General features: G+C 38.8%; 1 protein-coding gene across 1 annotated transcript; it reads left to right on the top strand.

Moving 5' to 3' along the window:
* Window positions 1–5,694: 5,694 nt before the first annotated feature.
* Window positions 5,695–6,099, top strand: LOC127669714 (60S ribosomal protein L27-like). Its single transcript, XM_052163901.1, has one exon. The coding sequence runs from the start codon at window positions 5,715–5,717 to the stop codon at window positions 6,048–6,050; it is 336 nt and encodes a 111-aa protein (XP_052019861.1). The 5' UTR covers window positions 5,695–5,714; the 3' UTR covers window positions 6,051–6,099.
* The last annotated feature ends 10,564 nt before the right edge of the window (window positions 6,100–16,663 follow it).

Genomic DNA, 16,663 nt, shown 5'->3' with positions numbered 1-16,663 from the left:
GCTTCCTCCATCTTGTATTCTTGTCAAGGCCACATCAAGTTTAACCAGAATTTGATCTCTTTGATGGAAAATTCCATGGTAACTACTCAACTCTATTCTGGGACTCAAAGGTCCTAGCTTATGTTAGCTTGTTTGTCCAGAACCCCCTACACCTAGTTGCTCTTCACTTCTGTTCAACTGCTGATTTTTGTGGAACTCCCTCAAGATTCCAGATCATAGTTTGTCTTCAAAAAACCCTGTGCACTAGACACTAGGAGTCATACCTAGGTACCCTAATACCTGGTCCTAGTTGACTGAAATAAAGATTGGCTATGAACTGTGTCTGAGCGGGCATCTCTAATGAACTACTCATAACACGAACTCCTGCCCCTGTGGACTATGACTGTCATCCTCAACCCCCAGTTACATAAGAACATGACTTGAGGAGTCAGCAAGATGGCAGAGCATGTCACGAAACCTGACAATCTGAGTTTAATCCTTGAACTCTATATGGTAGAGGAAGAAAACTGGTTCCCATGAGTTGTTCTCTATCCCCCACACATGACGCGGCATATGTCACATGATGCGGCATGCATGCCACCATCTCCAAATAACAAATCAGTGCAATTGTTCAAAAAAAAAAATCTTTTGTTTTCTTCAAACTTGCTCTCAAATAGGGAATACCTCAAATACTTTCTCCTTTAATGCTAGATACTCTGTCCAATGATGGTTGATAAAAAAATGTCATATTTCATTTGAAAATCAGATAAGTCTCTATCATTCTTCCTTCCACGGAATCTGCTAACTTCTCGGCTTTGGTGCTCACACACTCAGAGAATGTATCCCCTCCACCACTCTTCATGTGCCTTAAAATCTCACAGGTCTAGACTTTTGTAGTTCAAAAGTTCAGTCATTTTCACCTCAAAAGCTTCACTTCCTCAAGCTCTCCACCCTAAGCTGTGGAAATCATCAAGGCCCCCGGGGTGACTCTAACACAAGTAGTGGAGCTGTCTCTACGGAAGCAGTAATGGGGACCAGTCACTGACTTCCCCTAGAATATAATCATCAGCGCATGACTCTTTCTCAACTGGTGGTCCTGATGCAGCATTTCTGGCTTTCAGTTGTGCTGTTAGTAACAAAATACCCAAGATGTTGCAATTTTCAAAGGGCAGAATCTATTTTCTTGTCATCTAGAAGGCTTAAGAGTTCAAGGTCAAGATGTCAGCAAACTCCATGTTTGGTGTGTGTCTATTTTTAAGGCAGTGCCATCTGATTTATAACACTTCCACCCTTCTGACTTAACTCCCTCCAAAATACTTCATTTCTCTTCCTTTTTTAGCCTCTTTTTTCTTTTTCCTTTTTCATGTCTTATACAATACATTCCATCTGCAATCTCCCCTCCTTCCTTTCTTCCCATTTACCTTTCCCCCTAGATCTCCCTCAGATCCACCGTTCCCTTCAGAAAAGAGCAGGCCTCCCAGGGATATCAATCAAACACTGCATAAAAAGACACAAAAAGACTAAGCACATCCCTTACTTATATCAAGACTGAATGAGACAACACAGTAGGAGAAAAAGTGTCCCGAGAGTGAAGGAGTCAGAGACATCCCTTCTTCTACTCTTAAGGTCCAAAACCAAGCTAATAACTATAACATGTATACAGAGGACCTCGCACAGACGCAAGCAGGCTCTGGGATTGACACATCCATCTTTATGAGCCCCTATGAGCCCTGCTTAGTGGATTCTACGTGTTGTGTTCTCCCAGGAGTGCAGACTGCATTTCTTATTACCAGGCTTCATTTAAATTTGGAGGGTGATAGACCCCCACAAATCTCAGTAAGTTAGCCTGTAGAACATGCTAGCCTCACAGGCCCTCACAAGCAACACTCTTTTTTTTTTTTTTTAATGTCTCCAATTTATTATCTTTTCCACAGTACAAATTTCTCACAAACCATAAATTCTTTGCATTTATACAAAGTCTGTGAACAAGTGCCTGAATCCCACACCCCCGACTGCAGCTGAAGCATGAGAATGTTTTAAGTCCTCTGATCAAGTCCTACTCTTCCACTTGGGTAAGGAATCAAGAGCCTTCTGTCTTTACATTAGTTATATTTTATCATACAGCCCGCAGTGCAGTAAATCACAGTGAAAGCCCTGGGGAAAACAAAACAACATGGTCTTTACAGCAGGACTTGAAACTTTATAATAATAAATGTAGTTGAGGAAGCGTCCCATAATAAAAGTGTGGGTTTTCATTTCCAGAAATCAAGTCAATTAGAAACCCTAGTTTCTACTTAAAAACCCATTTTATCTAAAAGTGAAAACAGACCCCTATCCACAACTCTATACAGTTTTACTTGCAGAGATTTTTTTTCCAGTCTGGAAAACAATAGTGTAATCAGTTTTACTTCTTTAAAGTTATTTAGTCCGTGATGGAAACAGCTCTGTGGAAAGATAAGAAGATATTCTGGTAAACAGGAAAATTTTGCAAGCCCATGCTGGCTTACAGTCCATTAAAGCTTTTAAGTCTATAGCGGCTTCCAACAGAATGCTGTGTATACATCACTAACATCAACGCAGAAATAAATAGACAGAAGTACCTGTCAACTGCCTCGTCTCGCTGATGTCTCGGGCGGATCTGACCTGATGAGGCAACTGCAACTCTTATATAGTCAATCCTCTTATCTAGATGTTTGTCTTCACATTCTAATTAAATTCTCCCTTTCCTGAACAATGGTCTCCATTTTAGTCACCCACTTCATGAACTTCTGAGTAGGATGTAGTGGTATATTCCCTTATTATTCTTTCTCTCTTTTTCTCTCAGTGGTGGTGGTGGTGGTGGTGGTGGTGGTGATGGTGGTGGTAGTGGTGGTGGTAATGGTGGTGGTGGTGGTGGTGGTGGTGATGGTGGTGGTAGTGGTGATGGTGGTGGTGGTGGTGGTGGTGGTGATGGTGGTGGTAGTGGTGATGGTAGTGGTGGTGGTGGTGGTGGTGGTGATGGTGGCAGTGGCAGTGATGATGGTGGTGGTGATGGTGGTGGTGGTGGTGATGGTGGTGGTGGTGGTGATGGTGGTGGTGGTGGTGGTGGTGGTGGTAGTGGTGGTGGTAATGGTGATGGTGGTGGTGGTGGTGGTGGTGGTGGTGGTGGTGGCAGTGGCAGTGATGATGGTGGTGGTGATGGTGGTGGTGGCGGTGGCGGTGGCGGTGGCGGTGGCTGCGGTGGTGGCGGTGGTGGTGGTGGTGGTATGTTGCTCTTCTGTCCCTTACTGTCAGCCTAACAGTTTCCCATCATGGCTAGTCCTTAACAAGTTAAGATTCTACTCATTGGAAAGAGGAACACTCCTCCACTGCTGGTGGGGCTGTAAGATGGTACAACCACTTTGGAAATCAGTCTGGTGGGTTTCTCAGAAAACTGGACATGACACTTCCGGAGGACCCTGCTATACCTCTCCTGGGCATATACCCAAAGGATTCCCTGGCATGCAATAAAGACACATGCTCCATTATGTTCATAGCAGCCTTATTTATAATAGCCAGAAGCTGGAAAGAACCCAAGTGTCCCTCAATGGAGGAATGGATACAGAAAATGTGGTATATTTACACAATGGAATACTACTCAGCAGTTAAAAACAATGAATTCACGAAATTTTTAGGCTAACAGTTGGATCTGGAAAATATCATCCTAAGTGAGGTAATCCAATCACAAAAGAATACACATGGAATTCAATCTCTGATAAGTGGATATTAATTAGCCCAGAAACTCTGAATACCCAAGGTACAATTAGCATAACAAGGGACTCCCATGAAGACTTAAGGAGAGGGTCCTGCTCCTGGAAAGGCTTGATCCAGCATTGGAAGGGAATATCAGGACAGAGAAAAAGGAGAGAGGTGATTGGAGAATGGGTGGAGAGAAGAAGGTTTATGGGACATATGGGGAGGAGGGAACTGGGAAAGGGGAAATCATTTACAATGTAAACAAAGAATATAGAAAATAAAATATATATTTTTATTAAATATATATAAATATAATATAATAATTATATAATATATAATATATAATAAAATATATACATTTTATTAAATATTTATAAAATAAAATATATATATAAAGAACTTAATTTAGTATCATTTCAATGGGCAAAATAAGTCACATAACTCCATTTAGCATGAATGAAGTATGTAAGTATAAATACTTTATGTTTATGAGGAAAAATAAAATGTTGCTTACCACCATTCAAAACAAAAAGATTGTGCTCATTGCCCGGCTCCTGTGTTCCTTGTCTCCTAACCTCACCCTGCACCCAGAACATCTGTCCAACTGAGGACTTTCAGCTCCTTTAACCTTACAGTGACGTTAGTGTCTTTCTTTACTCAACAAACCGTATGCTATGATACCACACATTTAAAATATGGTTCCATGACTCCAAAATCCCCTATGTGGCTGCAGTTCCTTGGGCCTTCTTTATGATGAAACTCCTTGAAGGGCCTGTCAGGACATACAGTGTCCTATTTATTTCTCTTATACCTAGTCCTTCAGACTTTGCAAATCACTGTTATCAATGACATGCCTGACTTTTTTTAAATATTCAATCTGAATATTGATTTCATCTTCTGTTTCCAAATTTCCCATCAGCATCCAGGAGGTAGCCACCCTTGAATCCCTACTTCCAGGCTTCCGGCGTGTGGTACTATCCTTACTTTTGTTTCCCCCCTCTCCTTTTACGTTTGAGTTTTTGAGACACAGTCTCACTATGTAGTCTAGGCTGATGTCTAGCTCATTATCTTCCTGCTTCAGCCACCAAAGTGCCAGAACTACAGGCTTATGCAAACATCCAGATGCTTCAGATTTTTTGCTTCGATTGCTTTATATTCTGATTCCTTAGGATCAGCCTTTTCATTGTGTCTCTCTGAGTCCAGACTCACTCTCTGGATAGATGACAGAATATCAGTGGCTTTTAACATGAATTCTAGATTCTGCTTACTCTCGCTGCATATGTTAATCACACAGTTAGGATGTTCTCTCACATTTCTCTTATGAATTCCACACTTCTGTGCTCACAAGTCTACCCCATAAAGGCCTTAAATGTATAATAAATATCTCAAACTTATTTCCAACTTAAAAGTATTGATTACTACTTTCCCCCACCCTGTATTCGCTTAGGTTTTTATAAAATAATAATTGTGGAGCATTCTTTACTTCAACCAAAAGTCTCATACTCTTTCCTAAATCACCTTCCTCTCACAGGAGACAGGATCGGCATCCAGTAACCTGGAGAGAAGCAATGACTTCCAGCAGACAGGGGACTTGGGACTAGAGACTTTGATGCTAACAGTATGTTTGGTCTCCCTGTGCCCCAGCATCTGGCCTTTTTAAACAAAGCGTGTGTCTTTAGATGTTAAATGAAATGTCATGGGGAAGTGAACAAGGAGAAAGAAGTTCCTCATTTACTGGTCTCAAATCACTTAATAATCATAAACTCTACGTCATTTGTAGAAAAATGACAGGAACTTTTCTGCTGTTAGGTAGAAGTGGAAATAGTTAGCAATTGAGTTCAGCTACAGAAGTCATACTTTGTTTTGGTATGGACTGAGAAGTCACATCTATTATCTTTAAAATCTCTTCCCTTTGTGTGGTTTTTCAGTTTTGCGAGAAGTGCTTTATATGAATTCCATTGAGTCAGAAAATGACTTAAGCCTTCCTTCTTTCGGCTGGTTATCTGCCCCTTGCTGTCGAAATGGGCAAATTCATGAAATCCAGGAAAATGGTGCTGGTCTTGGCCAGATGCTATTCCGGATACAAAGCTGTCATTGTGAAGAACATTGACAATGGCACCTCAGACCGCCTTTACAGCCATGCCCTTGTGGCTGGAATTGACCGATATTCCAGAAAAGTGACAGCTGTCATGGGCAAGAAGAAGATCGCCAAGCGATCCAAGATCAAGTCCTTTGTGAAAGTTGACAACTACAACCACCTCATGCCCACAAGGCACTCTGTGAACATCCTCTTGGACAAGACTGTTGTCAACATGGATGTGTTCAGGGACCCAGCTTTCGGCCAAGGTCAAGTTTGAGGAGTGATACAAGACAGGGAAGAACAAATGGTTTTTCCAGAAGCTTCATTTTTAGATATATTTTTGCTTTCATCATCAAAAATTTAAAAAATATATACTAAAAAAAGAAAATGAAAATGACTTAATAGGCCTCAGATAATAGTATTTGTACAGTCATTAATATCTAATTTTATGTAGAACGGGCTAGAAATTGTCCTGTTACTACGCCCAGTGTATGAATTGATGTTAGCCCTGTGTTCATTGTGACATTCATCACTGAGTGTCCCCAAGACAGAATAGTCTATAGAAAGTGACACTTCCCCTCTTCTTCTATTTCAATTTACTGGACTTACTAGCTTGTGCCTCCATAAACAAAGGATCTAATTTTATATAAAATAAACATAATTAAGTCTGTTTTTGAAAACTCTATAGAGCTGAGCATGTAATCACAGCTATGTCATTATGGGAAACTTATTTTGAATGAGAATTGGAACTGTTAATTCATCTATCTAAGGTGAATTTCAATTAAAAACTAAAAGGAAGCTGAATATACCTCCTAAAATAAACCAATGGTAATAGTTTGTACAACTGAAAAACTAAAAATGAGTGCTCATGAGAGCTATTCTCTTAGTATTTGATTTTGTTGGCCATATTTTGAGTTACAAATTCAAACCACATAAGTGATTGTAACAACAGAAAAATGCTCAAGAAAGTTTATAATAGGGTTGGAGAGATGGCTCAACTTTAAGAACACTTATTGCTCTTACAAAGGACCCAAGTTCAGTTTGTAGCACCCACATGTCAGTTCAAAACCACCAGTAACTCTAGTTCAAGGAGACTCTATGCTGTATTCTGACCTTGGTGGGTACCAGGCATGCATGTGGTGCCTATACATACATATAGGTAAACATTTGTATCCACAAAATAAAAATAAATACTTTTAAAAGAAAGCTCATAAGACAGAATGTTTTGAAATGTGAACTTATGTTCATTGTTAATGAAAATAACCCTTCTACATTATAATGGGCCTTGAAACAGTGCCCTATTTATGAAGCCATCTACAATCAAGGCAATATATAAAAATTTATGGTTTGTGTTTGTCTATCTTTATATCATTCTGGGGATTTTTTTTGTTTTATAATGTCCATATTTACTTCACATTTCCTATTGTTCACACTACATTATATTAGCATGTGCATATGAGTTACAAGTGAATGAACATATCCATATTGTGTGGATAAAGATTTTAATACTGTGAAATATAAAATGTTATTGAGAGATCGCTGCTCAGCAAGACAGTAATTAGAAACACTACACTTAGTCCTTTCTTTTCAGCACTGAAGGTCAACCCTAGAACCCTAGGTTCATGCTTTAAAGCCAGCTTCATCTCCAGTCCTTTTAACTCTTTCCCACTGAGAAGCATTCTCAGGATCAGACTCCTTGCTGGGTTCTCTCCTAAAGCTTTTCCTTTGTTGCCATGCAAGGCTGTAGTTTACAGACTCAGACATGTCCCACACCCTCCCAGTCATCAATCTTCTCAGCCCTTGGGAAATACGTTGGTTATGTAGCACTTAATAGCACAGAGCCCAGGAGTTTTCTCCTGGCAGTTTTCCAAAACTGGTGACAGAACCATGAAAATGTTCCTGGTATTTGTCTGACACTTGCCCTCCCAAGATGTGTGCTAACTATGCAAATCAGTTTATTGGAAGAGCTCTGTCATTGCTCAAACTAGAAGTCTAGACATGCAAATCAATTCTAGGTAATTGCACTTTAAAGGTGACTTATAATAAAATCCTATGCATTCCCTTTATTTCTTCTATTTTTCGATGAGTTAACGTACTATATCAGGGATTTGTTGTGGCACTAATTTAAGCAACACTTAAAACTTACAAGAGCTGTTTATGTCAATAACACCCATTTTACAAAACAACTAAGGTATAGACAAGCAAGTTTATTAACTCAGTTTATTTTCATACATTAGCAAGTATACAAAGTTCATTTTTAAATGTTAAAAAGTACATGAGATAAAAGGGCATTCAATGGTTTGCAATCTTGTGAATCATGAAACTCTACTTTAGTCTACTCCTTCATGTGGAAATCTCAAATTTTATGGTATTTTAACCCTAACTCTAATAAAATATTTTATATCGTTTACTTATTGTATGGAGTTCATTTGATACAACTGCAGCCAGTTTGGTTTATAGCCTCTGAAAATGTCCGTGAGTTACTAGGTTGTAGTTAGCTTCAGTTGCTAACATACCATAGCTGGAAAAAAGGAACTTGAAACATGGAATTACCTCGATCAGATTGGCAGGTGGAAGCATTTTGATTGCTAACTGTTGCAGGAGGGCCCAGCCCACTGTGGGTGGTACCATTCCTAGGCAACCAGGCTGGGCTGTATAGCAAAGACAGCTGAACATAAGCTTGGAACAAGCCTTCAATCCATGTTCTTCTGTGGTGGTTTCTGGTTCAGTTCCTTCTTCAAGCTCAGTCGCTCGCTAATTTCTCTTTGTGATTAATTATTACCTGAGAGTAGGAGATGAAATAAACCTTTCCTCTCCAAGTTTCTTTAGGTTATTGTGTTTATCACAGCAACAGAAACCTAAATAGAACATTCTAGACTGGCTTCACCAGAAAACCAAATGAAAATAAAAATCATAAAAGTTATCTGTGATGCTTGATTGCAGGAGTGTGCTTGCTGGCCCTTTGATATTACCTTACAACAGATGAAGTCACTGTTGTTGCAGGCCATTAAATTCACCCCTTTTTCTCACCCAGATTGCATGAATCTAACTGTTCTTCTTGCTGCTTGGGTACGTACTTCACTTCACAAGTGCCCCCAAAACTGTACTGTGTGCAATCCTAGACCTATCTGTCTTTTATGTTGGTTTCAGGGCACCCAGGATAGGTGGGGGCAGAGGCATACTCATACAGTGAGACTGAGCAGTTCTGTAACACATAAAAAAATGTAGCTATTTAGAGAATACTATTAATAGTAGAATGTTTTGACAAAGGAGACGGACCAGAGAGTCCCCAAAGTGATCAAGATGAAGAATATTCTCTTCACTTCAAAACTTTCCCTCACAACGTTACAAAAAGAACACAGAATGAGACTTTAACTTTTCCAAGACAGCGACAGGGTGCTCACGTACATGCAATAAATAAATAAATCTTTAAAAACAAACAAACAATAAAAGACTTTAGCTCTTTTGTGTCCAGTAAAGGATCATTGTCCCAAAGTCAGTTGTGACTCCTAATAATCTAACCACTTGATCTTCCTTATACTTCTCATTTGCATGATATTATTTTTACTCTTTACTTGTAAGATGTGTGACATTATATTTAAAAAATTTTCTTATGGGCATTGTGGGCGGGGTGGCTAGGAACTTAAGGCTTTGTACATTCTATGCAAATTCTCTACCACTGAGTAATATCTTAGTCTTCATTGATTTGAGACTGGATTTCACTACGGAGTTCAAGTTGACCTCAAAGTCCTGGTGCATGGCTCCTAAGAGCTGAGATTATAGGCATGTGTCATGTCTAGCTAGCAATACATTTCGTTATGCTGACCTGTTATTCTTTGCTTATTATTTGTTCCATCCATCTGTTCTTTGCTCCCTTTGTTCCTGATTTTTATTGTTGTTGTTGTTGCTGCTGCTGCTGTTTTGGTTTTTTGTTTGTTTGTTTGTTTGTTGATTGGTTGGTTTTCAAGAAAGAGTTTCTCTGTGTAGTCCTGGCTATTCTGGAACTAGCTGTGTAGACCAGTTTGCCTTCAAACTCACAGAGATCTGCCTAGTGCTGCCTCTGCCTCTGGAGTGCTGGTATTGACAGCATGAACCACAACCACTCCGGCTCCTGCAACTTCTTTTGTTTAATTAGTAGTTCATTTTCTTGGCTTTTTTGTTTTCTAGTTACTCTTGACAACTTTAGCTGTATTTCCTTTCATTTTTGACTTTGAAAAATAAGATTGGAAACTATTTTATATTCATTATCCAATTAACTACTTGCATGCCGTTTGTTTTTTAAATAAGTTGTGCTTTTAGCAAAGAGCAAATGTCATACTTTTCTAACAGAATATAGATTTTTTCCATTTATAGGGTTTCCAGGGTAAAGTCAGGTTCATTTACCAGAAAAACTCAAACAGCAGTGCCAGCTATGCTTCCCTCTCCAAATTCTGTCCTTGAAAACATGAAAGGAATTTGTATCTCCGAGTGTTATTTCAGTAGAACTGTTTTTTATTTGCCTTGAATTAGAATCATGAAAACATCTAGCGATTGCTTCATGCGGGTTAGGTAATGTTTTCCTAAAAGCAAACAGTTAACATACACAAAGGTGAAAGATCTCTCATCTTGTCAATCAGGGTTTCCACGAAGTTAAATTGGAAAGCTGGCAAAGTAATGTAGACATACCAAAAAATGATAGGACATTCAAGAAGAACCAAAAAGATGGTCTGGGGGATATTGTCATTTCCAAACAATGGTGACAAGTGAGCCTGGTTAAATAATGTGTCTACAGATGCATTCTGTACTTTTAACCTGCTCAGTAAACTTTCAAAGTCAAAAAGAAAATCTTTTCATAAGAGGATTCTAATATAGGACATTCAGAGATTAGTATATTAATCTAAGTCCTGGATTGAACAGATCTAAGATTAACAACACAAGCCTCTGGGGTGTGAAGCTTTGTTTCATGTTGTGTTTACTGTGCTCATTTTTCCAGTCCTTGAAGAGAGTAATGGAGCTGAGAACAGAAACCTACGGGAAAATGCATAGGCTACTGAACAAAATCTCAACCTTTTGAGCAAGTTGGCTAAAATGTCCTTGTGGCAAACTAGAAGACTACATACAATAATGTGATAGTTTTAGAAAGTGTACAAATTTTAATTTAGTTGTGATCTATTAAACTTTTTTTTTTTGACCAAAAACTACTCAAAGGAAATCCTGAAGTGAGACGTTGCCCAGTTGTTTAAGATCTGTCCCTTTGAAAACACATGCATGTTTAGCTTCGATGTTGTTGGAAGTCCCAAGAGTGCAAAACAACACCAAACATAGTCTCTTTCCTGCTGAACTGAGTCTTCCCTGGACCCAGGATCCTTCATTTGAGAAGGTGTTCCTAAAGTTGTATTTTTCTTTTGAGGTAAAAATCATTACCTTAATATATTAGACATTGTTCAAAGTCTAGAGTTATACCTGAGAAGTTTGCAACATGATTTAATGACAACCTTGGGCTTATTTCAGGGAGCAACTGACTATCTCACAACAAAACTTTACTAAACCTTCAAGAGATATGATTTCACAGGAAAATGAGCAGCTGTCAAGTCCGATGCCCAGTGAAGTCCATTTCTGCAATAACTCACGCATGTTAAATATTACAAGGAAAAATGTCAATTAAATGAGTTTTCAAAGAAAAGCTCTACTTTGTAGTCTAAAAAAGAAATGTCAAAATATCTGTTGACTGGCTGTCTCTAACTTACTAGAAAAGAATAAGAATAACACTACTAGTTATACTAAAATTTAAGCATCATTTTCTCTGGTTAAATACTTTCCTTATTTTTATATTATTTAATTTGAATTTTATTTGATTCCAAACATTGCTAGGGCTGGAAAATTTGGTGTCTCTTTTTTTATCTGATATCTCAGATGATGTGGCATAGTGACCTATATTAGTAATACTTCTCATCAGCTACAGAAAAGGTCCTTGGAATTTACTTTATATCTTTATTCTAATTGATTTGACATATTTGTTGGTAACTTCAGTATCTAGGTTGCATGTGCCTTGTCTTGTTTGTTTGTGTGTTTATGTGTTTTCCTGAGGACTTTCTATACTCCTCGCTGTAATGGAACTCACTCTGTGAACGAGGCTGGCCTTGAACTCAGAGATCTGCCTTTCAAGTACTGGGATTAAAGATGTGCACCACTCCTGCCCATTGTACTTCTCTTATTTTTAATGTTTCTCGCTTCTGTTATACATAATGCTTCTGCATTTTAGGAAGTCTTCACAGGTAGAATTCTGGTCATTATTGTCTCTCTATTGGTCTAATTTCTTCCACTTAATTATTATTTCTAAATCCTTTGATCAGCTTACTTTTAAACTTAATCCTTTTCCGGCTGTTCATCTGACTCCTCTTATCACAGTCTGTTCTCTCCTGGAAGAGTCTCGCTTCTGTTTTACGGGAATCTTGTACATGTATAATATACTAATGACATTTGGTTTTTGTTCGTTTGTTTCAGGGAGTTTTTGTTTGTTTGTTTTTGCTTTAAGGAGGCATTTACTAGACTGTATGTTTTATTCTCTGACTTCAAGGTAATATAGTGTTTTATCATCAACACTGGTGGTGATATTGGTAATGGTTTATATTGTGGACTTGATTATTTGATTATTTATACATATAAACAGAACTAAGTACCTAGAGAAGGTCTGGATATAAATGTAGGAGGATTTTCCCTGTGTTACATGCTGCCCATATCGTAATTGACAGCTCCTTGTTCAAATGGTTAGAAAGTAGGCTTATAGACCCATAAAGAAATAATTGTGAAATTTTCTGCTATGCACTTTTGCCCCAGCCCCATGCCTAAGCCTCTGAAATATTTTTTTTAACCTATTAGGTATAGCTGTTACTTGTGCTTAAAGTTATTATAAAGCATTTGTTGAAGGTGATGAAACTTCCATGTTGACACCATCTTCCAGACACTGGCTTCTTTTATGTCTGGTGTGATGAAAGTGCAAGTTGGGACAGAACTCAATTTGAGATATCTAAGCAAGGGTGCTATGGGGTTCCTGGTTTATGCAATCTTATCCTATAACCAGGATGGAAGTAGTGAAATAGAACAAAGAGCTCCTGTATTATCTTAAGTCTGTAAAGTTCACACCATTTTAGATGATAACAACAACAAAGCCCATGGGATTTGTAACCATATCATTATAAAAATGACTAAAAAAAGTTGGAATTTAACATCAATACTTTATATAAAAAATATTACCCATGAGGCAGCTGAGAGCAACATAATAAATAAATAGGTAAACATCAGGATTCTTTTAAAAATAAAAAATGAGACAATAAGTCAAGATTTAGTAAATATAATTTGACTTTGAATTGAAACTTTTAGACAGTGCAATGACATAAGAAAATTAAAGTTGGAAAGAAAAAACTTAAAGTACGATTAGGTATGTATGTTACGTCTGTTTGTGAGATGGCTCCGTAGAAAAGTGTACCTGCCACCATCCCTGCTGATCTGAGTTGTATTTGCCAACGGGTTCCCAGCTTGGTGAGCTGCCACCACTGTGGAGTGAGCTTAGGTGATACAGCTGCCTTTGAGTAATTTTGATTCTGTAAGTAGCCTCTCTCTCATTTCGGTAAGTACCGCCAATAAAATCAATTGGCTCACCAAGTTAGACTTTGGTGGTATCTGTACTTTGATCTGTCTTGGATCCCCCCCATATGTTGAATCTCCATATATGTTGCACCCCTCCAGGAAAAATTTTGTCACCGACATTTGGCCTCTTCTTAAAATGAAGGAAATAAGTGCAATTCTACATCTGTCTGACATGATATAAAACAACACAAGGCAAGCCGTAACTTGAGTCTTACTCCAGGTAACAGAAGCATGAATCTGTAAGCTATACTTGAAAACTTACCTTGTAATTTAATGACATCATAGCCACAAACAGTATAAAGTATCTTGGGGTGACTCTTACCAAACATGTGAAAGATCTGTATGACAAGAACTTCAAGACTCTGAAGAAGGAAATGGAAGAAGACCTCAAAAAATGGGAAAACCTCCCATGCTCATGGATCGGTAGAATCAGTATAGTTAAAATGGCCATTTTGCCTAAAGCACTATACAGATTCAATGCAATACCCATCAAAATCCCAACTCAATTCTTCACAGAGTTAGAAAGAGCAATTATCAAATTCATCTGGAACAACAAAAAACCCAGGATAGCTAAAACTATTCTCAGCAACAAAAGAAAATCTGGGGGAATCAGTATCCCTGACCTCAAGCAATACTACAGAGCAATAGTGTTAAAAACTGCATGGTATTGGTACAGTGACAGGCAGGAGGATCAATGGAACAGGATTGAAGATCCAGAAATGAACCCACACACCTATGGCCACTTGATCCTCGACAAAGAGGCTGAAAACATCCAATGGAAAAAAGATAGCCTTTTCAACAAATGGTGCTGGTTCAACTGGAGGTCAGCATGCAGAAGAATGCGAATTGATCCACCCTTGTCTCCTTGTACTAAGCTCAAATCCAAATGGATCAAGGACCTCCACATAAAGCCAGACACTCTGAAGCTAATTGAAAAGAAATTGGGGAAGACCCTTGAGGACATCGGTACAGGGAGAAAGTTTCTGAACAGAACACCAATAGCGTATGCTCTAAGAGCAAGAATTGACAAATGGGACCTCATAAAATTACAAAGTTTCTGTAAGGCAAAGGACACCATCAAGAGGACAAATCGGCAACCAACAAATTGGGAAAAGATCTTCACCAATCCTACATCAGATAGAGGGCTAATATCCAATATATATAAAGAACTCAAGAAGTTAGACTCCAGAAAACCAAACAACCCTATTAAAAAATGGGGTACAGAGTTAAACAAAGAATTCTCACCTGAAGAACTTCGGATGGCGGAGAAACATCTTAAAAAATGCTCAACTTCATTAGTCATTAGGGAAATGCAAATCAAAACAACCCTAAGATTTCATCTTACACCAGTCAGAATGGCTAAGATTAAAAATTCAGGAGACAGCAGGTGTTGGAGAGGGTGTGGAGAAAGAGGAACACTCCTCCACTGCTGGTGGGGTTGCAAATTGGTACAACCACTCTGGAAATCAGTCTGGCGGTTCCTCCGAAAACTGGGTACCTTACTTCCAGAAGATCCTGCTATACCACTCCTGGGCATATACCCAGAGGATTCCCCACCATGTAATAAGGATACATGTTCTACTATGTTCATAGCAGCCCTATTTGTAATCGCCAGATGCTGGAAAGAACCCAGGTATCCCTCAACAGAAGAGTGGATGCAAAAAATGTGGTATATCTACACAATGGAGTACTATTCAGCCATTAGAAACAATGAATTCATGAAATTCTTAGGCAAATGGATGGAGCTAGAGAATATCATACTAAGTGAGATAACCCAGACTCAAAAGGTGAATCATGGTATGCACTCACTAATAAGTGGATATTAACCTAGAAAACTGGAATACCCAAAACATAATCCACACATCAAATGAGGTACAAGAAGAAAGGAGGAGTGGCCCCTGGTTCTGGAAAGACTCAGTGAAACAGTATTCAGCAAAACCAGAACGGGGAAGTGGGAAGGGGTGGGTGGGAGGACAGGGGAAGAGAAGGGGGTTTGCGGGACTTTCGGGGAGTGGGGGGGGCTAGAAAAGGGGAAATCATTTGAAATGTATATAAATTATATCGAATAAAAAAAAATTAAAAAAAAAAAAAAGATGTTGGCAAGGGCTCCCATCACAGGTGGAAAGGTTTTGCAAACAATGCCAACTAGTCACCTCCAATTTCCTCTTCTGTGTTATGCATTATACTGTCATAAAACCAATATACACTCACTAAGAAACTATCAGACTAAAATTGTCTGATAACGTATATCCAGTAGATTACATATATTGATTAATTATAGTTTAAGGAGTCTTCCTTCACTGTAGGTTCATTTCTAGGAACATATACAAAATTCATTCTCATATATTTTGCTTAGATGGTAGTGAACAGCTTTGATCCTAGCCCTCAGGGGAGAGGTGGGGTAGAGTTGGGGTGGTGTGAGGGGACAGGCTACCCTGTTCTACAAAGCAATTCTAGGGAAACCACGACTTTTACACAGAGAAACCTTGTCTCGAACAAACAAAACAAACAACAAAACAGAAAACTTAGGAACTTTGCAATTACCTAAATTATACAGTTTAATTATTTACAAATTACTTCCTGTATGATTACAATCACTACCAAAACCAACGTTTCTATTTATCTTGTGTAGCAGTGAATTAGATAACCTGCTTTAGGCTCCAGGTGGGGCGTGCACATTTGTTTCCTCTGCATCTGCAGGAAGACAGACAGACAGACACACACACACACACAAACACATACATACACACCAGCTAATTTTGCTAAGCCCTGACTAGCTCAAATGACTGAGCACTTCCAAACCTCCCCATGGCAAGCACACAGTCTTCTCCAGTATTCCTGAATTAACACCTTTTAAAATCTATATTTCATCTCTGCTATCCCAGATATAATCCGGGGAGTGGCCCCTAAGGCCACTTTCCTGGATTATTACATTCACGTGTGCCTTTAAGTCTGTTTTTTTTTCTCCTTCAGTATGGTAATTCTGTTCTTCTCCCACCCGGACCCTCGGCATATTTGGGGAGCCAAATTAAGACAAAGCAGTAGAACCAATTCCCAACAATCTTGTAGTTTTAAAAGGTTATTTTGTTGTTTGTCTTTTTGTACATTTTGAGGCCCTCTGCACAACTAGGGAGGCCTCCTGGGCTTTGAAGCTGTCCTTCTGTCCCCCGCTGAATGCTGTCATCAAAAGCATGTTCTACCGTGCCTAGTTTTATGTGGTTTTGAAGATCTAACTCAAAGCTTCTTATAGGGTAGATGCACAAG

The sequence above is a fragment of the Apodemus sylvaticus genome, chromosome 19 (assembly GCF_947179515.1).
Source record: "Apodemus sylvaticus chromosome 19, mApoSyl1.1, whole genome shotgun sequence".
Taxonomy (NCBI): domain Eukaryota; kingdom Metazoa; phylum Chordata; class Mammalia; order Rodentia; family Muridae; genus Apodemus; species Apodemus sylvaticus.
The sequence above is the reverse complement of the archived record's forward strand: the minus strand, read 5'-3'. Positions and strand labels throughout refer to the sequence as shown.